The sequence below is a fragment of the Cupressus sempervirens genome, chromosome 3 (assembly GCF_028749045.1).
Source record: "Cupressus sempervirens isolate cs-2001-9-10 chromosome 3, ASM2874904v1, whole genome shotgun sequence".
In the NCBI taxonomy this organism is placed as follows: Eukaryota; Viridiplantae; Streptophyta; class Pinopsida; order Cupressales; family Cupressaceae; genus Cupressus; species Cupressus sempervirens.
Genome location: NC_143120.1, coordinates 398,289,207 through 398,302,013, shown reverse-complemented (window position 1 = coordinate 398,302,013; position 12,807 = coordinate 398,289,207). Strand labels below are relative to the sequence as shown.

Sequence of the window (12,807 nt, the reverse complement as noted above, 5' to 3'; positions counted from 1 at the left end):
TTTTCCAGGTAGTTATTAAATTGAAAATCATTAAACGGAAATTAAAGGAGTGGAACTCTGACTTCTTCAGAAATATCTTTGAGGAGAAGCTTACTTTAGAAGAAAATAATGGTATCTCTCAACACTGAAGTGATGGAACATGGGATGGGAGAGTATCAGTTCCTTGAGGAAAGAAAGCTTTTGCAGCAATATGAAGATGTCCTGGCTAAAGAGGAACTCTTCTGGAGGCAAAAGTCGAGGGAGTCTGGCTTGAGGCAGGGGACAATAACACTCTGTTCTTTCATAACAGCTCTAAACAAAGACATGTGATCAATCGTATTACATCTATTAGAGGAGCAAACTGTATCATTAAGGAGTCCCCGGATGAGATAGGATTAGAGGTCGTCTCTTACTTTGAAGATATTTACAATAACTTAATATGTTCTGACATAAAGGCCCAAAAAGTTACAATATCTTAATATGTTCTGACATAAAGGCTCATCAAGATGTTCTTGAAAATATCCCCAAATTAGTGTCCATGGAACAAAATAAGCTACAATTGCGGAAATTCTCCAAGCAGGAGGTAGAAACAGCTCTTAATCTTATGAACCTGACCAAATGTCCAGGCCCTGGTGGCTTTCTTGCCAATTTTTTCAAAAATGTTAGGACTTTATGGGAGATGATATTACCAATGCCACGGAAGGAGTTCAGAACTCTGGAAAACTTTTAAGGGAAGTCAATAACACTTTCATAGCACTCATTCCAAAAAAAGAAAATGCTGAAACCTTAAACGACTTTAGACCTATAGCTCTCTGTAATTCACTCTATAATCCTTTTACTAAGATCCTGGCTTTAACACTTCAGGGATCTTACTTGACCTTATTAGTGAGGAGAAAACAAGTTTTGTTCCAGGGAGGTAAATATAAGATGGTATCATTATACCTCAAGGCCATTCATTCAGTTCAAATTAAAAAATCTCCAAGTATGCTCATCAAATAAGATATTTAAAAAGCATATGAGAAGGTAGATTGGAGATTCTTATGCAAATATCTGGAAGCTTATGTGTTCTCCAAGCAATAGATCAATCTGATCTTTGAATGCATCTCAACTCCAAAACTGCCAATTTTAGTCAATAGTGCTCTGGTAGGCCTTTTTAGTATTTCACGACAACTAAGACGGGGAGACCCAATCTCCCCCTTGTTATCCTAGTGGCAGATGCTCTAGGCAGATCTATCTCTCAAGCCAGATCCTTAGGTTTTATCAATGATATTCCTATTACAAGTGCTCTGGAATCTACAACTCATCAGCATTTCGCAAATGATACAATGTTGTATGGTCGAAGAAGCAACGGCCTTAGATGGCAATCTGAAACAGTATTCTTTGGCCTTTGGTCAAGAGATTAACAGAGACAAATTGGATTTTTTTTTTAATATTCAGCCTAGAACGGAGGAACAAGTGTGTTGTTTTTTACTTTAACAAGGGTTCTCTTCCCTGTAAGTATCTAGGGTTGCCCTTAAACTCAGGGCATACCAAGCTCTGCGACCCGATTATAGACAAACTATAAAAAAGAGGGCAGCTTGGAAAGGAAAATGGCTTTCATCAGCCGGGAGGAGGACCTTGCTTTCATCAGTCTTATCTGCCCAACCTATTTATCAACTCTTTTGTATTGATCTTCCGAGCAGCAAAATGACTGAAATTAATGGATATCTGAGATCTTTCTTTTGGCAAGGAAGTGCTGAGAACAGAAAGTTCTCTCTTCTGTCATGGGATTAGGTTTGGGGCAGGAATAAGGAACATTAAGCTTCAAGGGCTGGCTTTAGGAGCTAGGCTAGTTTGAAGGATGATTAGGTTCCCTAACCTTAAGTGAGTTAGGAACTTAATCCATAAATACCTATCATCTCCAGATCCATTCAGGTTTTTCAACAAGGCTAATCCCCCTAGAGGCTCAAAATTCTGGAACTTTCTGCTCAAATGCAAGTCCATCATCCAAGATAAACTTACATGGAATCTTGGAGATGGAAATGATGCTTTATTTTGGCAAGATTCTTGGAGAGGGTATAAAGCTTTAGACCTAGTCCTGCCTCTATCTCGGTCTAGGGACCTTCTAGAATCCAAATGGAGCTCCAAGGTTAGTAATTATATGGAATTTAAAGAGGATGGGCTTAGGTGGCGCTAGAAAGACTTAGATAAGGAGGATAGCCCCCCGGGGGAAGAGATCTATTAAAGTCAATTCTTCAATCTAGGAAAATTTCTCTCAAGCACAAAAAGGATGTTCTTATCTAGGATGGAAGCAATAGTGGAGAATATAGCTCCAAGATGGAGTATAAATTATTAGAACTCTCTCTTGGCTACTTCGAAAGCATTTTACCATTAAAATTATGTTGGAATAAGTTTTGTCTTCCTAAAACTGGAATCTTTACTTGGATTGTCCTTCATGAGAGGGCCCTTACAGTAGAAAGACTAAGGAAGATGGGTTATTAGGGTCAAAGCATATGTCATGTCTATGAATGAGAGGAAGAAATTGTTGATCGTCTTTTCCTTCATTCCCCTTATTCCACTTCCTATTGGCAATGGTTGTGGTCTCAACTAGGTTGGAGTTCAGCATTCCCTAGCTCTATTATTAATATGCTTTCAGCTTGGCCCTTCTTGCATTCTAATAGTATCGTCCATTGGCTTTGGATCTCCTCTCCTTCCATTGTTCTTTGGCAACTACGGAAGGAGAGAAATAGAAGAGTCTTTCAAGATAGGAAAATGGAGGTTAAACAACTAATTAACAAAATCAAAATATCGATTATTGAATTGACTAATAATAGGTTATATGAAATTTTGCTTCTAGATTCGATTGTGTGTGTGTTTTTTAGCATCAACATTTCGGATCACACTCTGTCATCCATCATCAGGATGATCATTCTTACATTCTCTCATCCTAATGATGGATCACAGAGTGTGATCCGAAAAGTTGATGCTAAAAAACACACACAATCGAATCCAGAAGAAAAAATTCATATGACAAATGGATTGTGGAAATCTGAAAATGCTAATAAGAGGTTGTTTAAGGCTGACCATAAATCAGCAATTATGACTCATGGGGATACGAAGATACATGGCCGATGGATTGGTATAAAAATTCCTCTTTTTCTTGATAAAGGGGGAACCAAAGGAATAAATAAGAGGATAAAATGTGTTTGGAAGGAGCCAAAGAAAGGCTGGCTTAATTTAAATTTTGATGGAGCTTAAAGGGGAAATCTAGGTAAGGCAAGTATCGATTGTTGTATATATAATGACAAAGGGGAGGAAATAGTGTAAATAGCAAAATATATAGGTGAAGCTACAAAAACTAGGCGGAAGTCTTGGCCTTGGTAGAAGGGCTCGCCTTATGTAAAGTGCTAGGACTTAATATGCTAGAAATAGAAGGAGATTAGGCCATCATTATAAATGGTCAAAGGAAAGAATCTCTGCCTAACTGGAGGTTAGACACGAAGCTCTTGAAGGCTTTGGAGCTCTCTAAATTTTTCAATAAATTATTATTTAACTATATATATTGGGAAGGCAATAGAAGGGCAGATGAGCTTGCAAACTTGGGGATTAATAATATTTCCCTTTCTACTTAGTAAGTCCTTTCGTAGGGGATTAGTATGGTAGGTAGTAGTACTTATTAAAATTTGCATTATATGATTTAGGAGAGATTAAACGCATCGTACTTAGCCTTACATATCTAAGTGTTGATTGTGTTTCCTCCTTACACTATGAAAGGTACATTTGCACGTAAATTGGTCCTCCCGAGGCTGGAGATGGGTTGTCCATAAATTGCTAAGAATCTCCTTAATTATAAAGTAGGAGGCGTACTTTTTCATTATTTATCCTTGATTGTCAAGCACTATTACACCTAATATGTGTCATCCTTCACCTTGTAATCATAACATTACCAACCTTTCCGCTTCTTATAGGAAATACCATACCCATCCTTCAGTGTATCTAGGAATTCAAACATGGATACAATCCTACAATTGAGGAGCGAGAAAAGGCAGACTGAGGTTAAGAAATTTGTAACCAAGGAAAGGCTAAGAGGCATTTTATGCTTTCCTCATTCCCTGGTGGTGGTTGCAATCATGAAGATTCCGGGGGAGTAGTATTTGGAAAACACAAACAAGACCAAGGTGGATTCGGACATTACATCAATGTTCTTGGCTTTGACTATGTTTTTTGAAAGGGATAAGGAAGTAATGAGGAATTTGTGCAAGAGTGTGTTCCTGAAGCAGTATTTGGTTAAGATGGACGTTGTTCAGTGCAACATACATTCTAACCTAATGGCTCCGAGAGCCAGGAACTACGACAAAGTAGAGATAGATGGTAAGTTGGTACCTAAATTTTCCATTCTATGTATTAATGACTGGGACTCCTTTAGGGACAAGGTTGACGAGAAAATGTGCAACTTGAATTTCCTGATGGGCTTATTCCATGTAAGGTGTCCTAACAACCCTAATTGGTTTGCAAAATATTTAAAAGAGGAAGATGTAGTGGGCTTTGAAGAAAGCCCAGAGTATGTCAACGTCACTTGCTTGGAATCTGAAGATGAAGTAGATGATTCTGAAGAAGACGCAATTCCAAGCAAGCTGAAGACCAAAGAGCAAAAGGTAGATGAGACTGCGTGTCCAAGTTCAAGGAAAATGGACCCGAAGGGTAAGGGTCCAACGGCAGCTTGAAGGCAGGGGGCATATATCCCCTCTTTTGTCATATCTTATTAGTTAGGGTTTATTTACATAGTAGAAGGGGAGAACCCTATTTTGTTAAGCTCTGCAGATATAGGGTGCTAGTTTTTAAAAAAATGTAGATCCTTCTTTTAATGGGAGGCAGTTCAGATATACGAATGTTAAGTAGTTTAGAGGGGAAGCATTTTGACAGTGGAAGGAATAGTGTCACTCCTATCTTGAACTTAGATATGTATTTCCGTAAACATAACCATAAATATAAGCTACTTCTCAAATAAGTATTATGGGCTTCTTGGTTCATATCTCTATAAATGGAATTAGGGATTAGCCATTTCTCATCTTTCTTCTTGAGAGTGAAGATGCATCAATAAATCTAAAGGTTTATGCATCATTCTCTACAGTTTATGCATCATTCTCTACAATTTTCTTTTTTGGATTTAGTTCAAGTATCAAACAGTTTTCAATTGGAAATCTAAGAGACACTTGGTATTTGAATCATCTAAGGGAAGATAAATGAAAAGTCTCTTATGCGGCTTTATATAAAGAAACCATGTAGTAGAAGCCTATAGTTATAAAACTAAAAGGCCCTCCTTTTCAAATTGCCTTCGACAAACCCATTACTAGTATACATCTTAGGGAAGTCCTTAACACCCACTTTCTAGTGGTTCGGGCAGCTTTCAAGATTTTGGGGAAAGAGTCAATTATGGATACAGATTGGTACAGGGTTCATAGTGATACCCCTGCGATGTTCCTAGCAATGACTAGTCTGATAGACATTGATAAAGGAAGTATAAATATGCTTTGCAAGCATTTGTTTAAGCCGAAATATTTAGGGAACCTTGAGAAAGTCCTAGCTAATATGATAGATGACCTCCTAATCTGTAGGCCCTATCACTACAACATTCCTTAGCATGGGAGGCAGTTGATTACTCTGTCCAATAATCTCTTCTTTTAATCCAACTAGAGTTATAGAATGGTTCCCCATTATTCACAGAAATGTATATTTTTCTCCTTTGTTTCAAGCATGTTAAAAGAACACGCGTTAGGAATTGCTTAGAGAGATATGTGGCAGAAGAAAGGATTGGAGCATGGGAAAACAAAACAAAGGTGAGCCTGCAGTGTTTGGAATTGCCAGTTACAGAGTAAGAAGATTCTTCAAAAGTAGAGAATTCACCATCCTCATCCCATATGCCTATAGATTAATCACTCCTCTAGTCTCCTTCTAATCAGCAGGATTGCTGATTTTATTGTCTAAAATAATGTTTAGAACCCTCGAATTGATGGAACTGATGTACTCATATGAGCCCTAAAAATATTTTATTTTGAATATGAACTAATGGTTCTGTAACGTTGACCCAAATCCTCCTTTTCTTTAGCATTATAATCTTATTTATTATCTTCTCTCCTATTTTATTTTCTTGATGAGTTTTTATTTATTTATTGATTTACTAACTGACTAACAAGTAGAATAGAGTATTTTTTCTCGTGGCTGAAACTGTGTTTATCTCAGGAATGCCTGGAAGAAGGGCAAATTGAAGATAATTAGATCATTGGAAAATGGGCTACCATGGTATTTAGCTTCCTAAACAAATCTATTGTAAAACATTTGATAGGCTGATGTGTACTTAAGTCTTATATAGGGCAAGACTGAAGGACTTTTACCCAACTCTCTCCTCTCAGTGCCCCATGAGTTGGGTTGTATTATATTTCAACTTAATCAATGGCTAGGATTTCTGCAAAGTATAATGCATTTCTGTCTACCTGCTCTCTATTTGTGGGTATCCATGAACTGGGTTCCCAACCTACACCAGTTTTTTTGTTGCACAATTTTCATCACAAATCGTAAGTTCTTAGACATTTCTTTAGATTTGTGCCAAATCTCCAAGATCCTTCTACAGATTTTGTTTTCCATGCCTCATCAGCAATTTGTCTCATCCTCCGGAATTTATTATTGTCTGGTTTTTACGATTTTCTCTTAAAAAATCGTGTCTAAAGTTTCCCAATTTTCTCTTCAAAATTTGTGTCTGGTTTTTCTGACTTTTTTCAAAAAAAATCATGACAGATGTTGCTGGTCACGGGATTTTTTAATTTTTTAACAAAAGAAATTATTGGAGGGTTAGACAATTTTTTCTACAAAAAATGTGGCTTCTTGCAGTCTGTTTTGGGTCATAATGCTTGTATGTAAAAGTTTTTACAATTTTTTGAACAAAATCGTGGCTGATTTGCTAAAGCAGTGGAAGGTTTAGCAATTTTCCCTAAAAATTGTGGTTTCAGTTTGACAAGTTGAACTCGGTGTCTCTTCTTACAGGGGAGGAAACCTTTATTACCCAACACCAGGTTGGAAGGATTGTGTTTGCCATTCTGTTCTCCTTGGTTCAATTGTGAAAAGCAATTACACAATTAAACCTAGGAAAACAGCATAACATTTATATGGATTGTAGAAATCTAATAGCTTTGAGGATTGTGGTTATCTTGGTCGTTTCCAGAAGTTCTGCAGAATAAGGGAGTGTATCAGCAGCAGACTAATTTTACAGAGCTTTCTGAAGTGCAAGGAGCATCTTCTGTGCATAGTAGGCAAAAGACTTGCAGATATCTTCTATAGGGTAGTCAGAACCCTAATTTGCAGAATTGGACTTGGAGAGTACTGGGCAAGCCTAAGATTTTCAACAAGGGAAAAAATCAAAGAAAACTCGATGGAAACTCAACAAAAACTTGGCAACTTAGAAAGAACTAAAGCCTAATCTCTCTTTAAGAAACATATTTGTTTTGCACAACTCAATTACAATATGTATTAAATTAAAAATTGACATTTTGACAGAGAAAATGTATGGTATTATAGCAAAAACAACATATAGAAAACAAATTTTAACCTGTGTTTTACCTGCATCATCTTTTTTACCCATTGTTTTTGTGTCTATAAAAATGCAATAGTTAGACTTGTAAGTTCTCTCCCAGCAAAAAGATTAGAGAGTACTCATCAACTCAGGGAGTACTTAGACAGTTTGCAAACTATGGTTAGAACAATGACCATTAAGAGTGAGGGGGAGGCAAAGGGGGGATTAAAATATTGTAATGTTTCTATAATGGTCATCTCGGTTACAATTGTTTCTTATATAAATATTGTCATGTAACCTCTGATAAATAGAGCCTTCATCTATATTGTAAATATCAATTTATAATAACAGAAAATTGAAAAAGATTATAATGCATATTAAACATGCATTTGTATAGGCTCATTCTCAAAGTTCAAAATTTATCAGACATTTTTCTTGCACCTCTATTTTATTCTACAGTTTTCTGTAAAGAGCAAAGTTTCTTGCATCTACAGTCTTTTCTGTTTGTGACTTGCCACACTTTGGTAAGGTTCAAAATCAGTTAACAGTGAATTTTCCAGCTGCCATTTATTCTGCCATTGCTGCTCTTGGAGCGCTATGGTTTAAACTTTAGATGCTACAAGAACTATGAATCATGATAATATTGTTGATAGTTAAAAATTATGAATCATGGTGATCTTGCTGATAGTTAAAGATTATGGATCACGATGACCTGGTCGATGGTTGGAAACGTGCAAGAGATGTTATATTTGGCTGGCATTCTTCTCGTCTACCAAACATCAAATAATGTAGATAACCAAATCAAGTCATTTGAAGGCTGCAGGGGAAGAATAAAAGTCAAAAAACCCACTATATCCATTCTTAAAAACTGCCGCAATGGTGACCGTTTAATTAGCATTACAAATCAATTATAATTTGCTGCCCCAAAAATAACATTAAGGATATATGTTGTGGGAAACAAAAAATACTAACATAGCAATGTGCTTAAGTAGTGCACACTGTAACAACAATGATAGAAAGAAGAGCGTAACTTGTCTGAGCAATGAAGAATGTTGATTTCTTGCCCTAAAAGTCGCTTCACCTTTAAATTAATAATATCGCTATTGGCACCGGGAGTCTACATTGGTAATCTCGTGAATATAAAATCAATGTTCTTTCTCTGTTTTCTGTACGCATTTAGTTTTGTTCAATGAAAGGTAGGATGTTAGCAATCCCCGTTTCTAGCAGATAGCGAGCAAATAGAACTATGGAACAAGGATATAAATTTAAAAAGGGAAATGAAATGAAGTGCAGGATCTATTTTTCAATGATCTGCATTTCGTATCGTTATACCCTTAAAAGAAAAATATACAAAGGAATCTCATGACTTCCTTTATGCAATGATTGAGATCCAAGGGCACATGGAGGTGGTGCCCTATTTCGAGTGGCACATTCTGACTTGCCTTATGCCCTTGACATGATGGCGTAAACAATTTAGTCTACAGAACATTATCAAAAAGTAGTAAAATCTATTGGGCTTACTCTGCTTGCTGCAGCCATGGGGATGGCAATGGAGATGGAGAAGGTCGTGTAAGGGTTTGGACGGTCCACGAGGAAGTGAGGCTACCCAGACGCCTTGCTTCCCTTCGTAGACTAGCTGTAGACGCCATCGCCGTGCGGTTCAACGTTATGCCCTTGCTCTATTATGCCCTTGCTCTGAAACTAACGATGTCAATGCTTCGCAGTATTTTAGAAAATCTGTGAGAGGCATATAAATTTTAATTTGTGAGAGGTTTAGATGGATAGATAAATAAAAATTTAATCTCGACGAGGCTAAAAATAGTCTATGGGACAGCAAGACAACTTAAACAAACTTAAGTAGCTCCGTTCATTTCTTGTGTAGGATGATGAGCCCACCCAATTGCTCAATGTACTTCTCGTTGAATAGGTTATGCCAAGAACTGTCACATATAGTATCTGCATTCTAAAATAAACTGTTGTTCAGTTTCCACTTTTCCAGAATTGCAGAATCTACAAATTCTCTCTTCCCAAGCCTCCTTTGGCCTCTTCCAACGCCAAAACATGGAATAGATAGTCGACCTGACAGGCATAAATGACCTCACATGTCCCCAAGGTCCAACCCTATCGATCCCATTTGTGGTGACAGAAAAGGAGTCTAGATCAACATGGATGGACCGTGATGGACGTTGCACACTTGTCAAAATGAATGACACAATCAATTCAATTTGCCTATCTTTTCTGTGCCCCTACAATAATAGGCAAAGGGGCCCCTATCCCTACAATAATATGCCCCCATTGTTTCTATAGGCTACAATAATATGCGCTCATACCCACCACCATAAAATTATAGGCCACTCATAAAATTATAGGCCATACCATACCTAAAAATTCTAGGCTAGGCTAGGGGTAGGAGCCATAAAATGGTTAGGGCCCATAAAATGGCTAGGGGGCCCCCATCGCATACCATACCTAACCTAACCTAAACCTAAAAATTCTAGGCGAGGCTAGGGATAAGCCATCCTATTATTTATTTGAGAGGCCCCCATAAAATGATAGGACACCCCATACCCATATGCCGAGGTCCCCCCCATCCCATAAAATTCTAGGGATAGGCCATAAAATTTTAGGCTAGGGGCTAGGGGGTTTTATAATAAATTAGTTTGCATCTCTCACGAAGGGCCGAAACAGTTGCTCCTTCCAATCAATAGTTGGATTGATTCTGAATAGTTGGATGGATTATGCATGTCAAAAGAATGGGCTCGTTGGATTCCGCTTATCAAAAGAATGGGTTTTGCTGATCCAACTCAAACCCTACCTATGAGAGGGTTTTTTAATAATTTAGAAAAATTAAACATTATTGAGAAGTTTTTATCTATTAAATATATGTTTCTAAAATTTAATATTCAAATTTAAATCTTTCTTAATTCTTTTGTAGTTTGTAGATTTATATATTATATTGTAGTTACTATTAAGAATATTTCTTATTCTTTTTGTAAATCATTTAGAAATAAATAGAAGAAAATGTATACAAGAGTGTTAAACAACATTCTAATTATTCATCACTTTTAGTATTCTACATGTTTACATGTCTTAAAACTTGTTAAACATGTAGATATACTAATAGTGGGGGTGATTCAATATATATCAATACCATTGATAAAAAAATTCAATCAACTTAGATGCTACTAAACAAAATATAAGCACACAATAACATTATAGAACATCGGATTTATTTGAAAATAGATATTTGGATCTAGTATCCAAATTTAATCTCACAAGCAAATGATGAACTTACAATAATTTGTAGGCACCAACCCACATTAAAAAATAACTTATGGCAAAGACATCAATCCCTAATCAAATTTGTTAGATTCTACAAGAAGCAAGTATCAAGCCAAGGTTTGATGTTAGTCTTAGTTCACATAAAGTCTAAGTAACAAATGGTCAAGTATCAAAATGTATGCACTTTAAAATGATCACCTAGACTATGGACCTCCATTCTTTAATTTATCAAATGATGGCATCAATTTCCTAAATCAATATCTTACAATATTTTCAATTCAAATCAATTTTATTGATCAAATTGTAATTAATTCAATTATTTCAATATTTCTTAAGGTTTGATCATTTCATCAATAATTGTATTTAATTAAAAGAAAATATCATTTTTAAATAAGTAAAATAATCTTATTTAATTAGAAGAAAACATCCCTTTTAAATAAATAAAATAATCTTATTTAATTAAAGGAAAATATTTCTTTTAATTAAATAATTTTATCTTATTTTTTTATCAATAAACAGTCGAAGCCTTAAATTATATTAAAAATTAATAAGTATTACAAAAATCTTTGTTTTGACAGGCACTAGTAGGAAAAAATGGAGAAAGAAAACCTCTAGTCTAGCTCGGGACCATAGTTCGTTATTATACACGAATCGAAGGGGCATACCCCCATAAGAATGTGATCAAATAAGTATCATAAATTTTACTTGTGTTTATACTTGAAAGATTTTAGTGTTAACATTTCTCCTGCACTTTGAGAAATGCTGCCTAATTTTTTATTAGGATCCCTGCTTACATAAGAAACACCACAAACTAACCACCATAGAATGTTAATTGTTATTCCAAAATTAAAATATAATCAAAGACCGTATTTTTACAACCAAAGCAGGGTTAAATTACAAAGGAACCAAATAGATCTAATGTGTAGTTGTAATAGAAAGTATGAGTGCTCGAAACTAGGCAATTCCATGCTCTCCTAGGTTTCCTTTTATTTGGGAGATTAAATGATTCTGACTGAATTGATTAAACTTGCAGTTTAAATTGAGTGTAAGTACTTTTTTGTAGATATAGGGGAGTGTTAATAAAGTTATACTATTGATAACTTAATTAAATGTTACCCATATTCGTATTTTAATTATGGAATCTTTACGTGTCATTAAAATCTTGTTCGCCCGTGTCAAATAATTGCCTTTAAACTTGGGTAAAAGTTAAACATATTAAAATTAAGAAAATGATAAAATTTAGCCCTACTGAAGATTTTCCGGCCGAAAGCCAAGTCAAATCCAAACATGTTTGAGACAATATATGCTACATATAGATTTTATATTAATATAGTCTTAAGTAATGTAGAACAAACTAATAGCCCTAAAAACCCAAAAGCTATCCTAGCTACTTAAGTAAGGCGTAGCATGACATCTTCTTTTAAACTTAATACAGTATATGCACCACCGAGATAAAATGTAGCCAAGTCGTATCTAAAATTAATACATTATACGTTGACATGGAGCTAACATCAAACCAATCCTTAAAAACTTAGATTAACTATAGTATTATCATCTTTGAAGCTATATCGACGAAAGAGGGGAGAGTGAAAAACCATAGCAGAGACATCAATTACACTCGTTGGCTTAGTTAATCTGCCTCGCTCCGTTTCTTGAAGACCATAATAATCTTCGTAGCTTCTTGAAGATTTTTTGCCCTTGAACCTGGAGGAAACTCATAAGTGTTCCTTGCCCTGCTTGACCTGACATAGTCAGGAAAGCAGAATTCAGTTATATCCAAGTCAGTAAAATTCACCTCCAGGTGGATGTAGGCATCAAAAGCTTGAAGGTAGCTCAAGAGTCAATCCCTTGTTGGATCCTCAATGATTGCTCTCCACCACAATAAAAATTGTACACTTGCCTCTATTTTCTACCATTCTCTATAAAAGAGAATATTGTCTCAAATCACTAAGCTGGGGCATTTTGGGCTTCTAATAAGTTCAAGGCTACCTAACTCATATTCC

At 35.8% G+C, this 12,807-nt stretch overlaps 1 protein-coding gene across 1 annotated transcript in view; it reads right to left on the bottom strand.

Moving 5' to 3' along the window:
- Nucleotides 1-9,247, bottom strand: part of ATP3 (gamma subunit of Mt ATP synthase) — an 83,782-nt gene extending 74,535 nt beyond the window's left edge. Inside the window, exon 1 of the mRNA XM_089820019.1 lies at nucleotides 9,044-9,247. Coding sequence (XP_089676145.1) covers nucleotides 9,044-9,171 — 128 coding nt within the window. The 5' untranslated portion in view covers nucleotides 9,172-9,247. The remainder of the gene's footprint in view (nucleotides 1-9,043) is intronic.
- Between the last annotated feature and the right edge of the window lie 3,560 nt (nucleotides 9,248-12,807).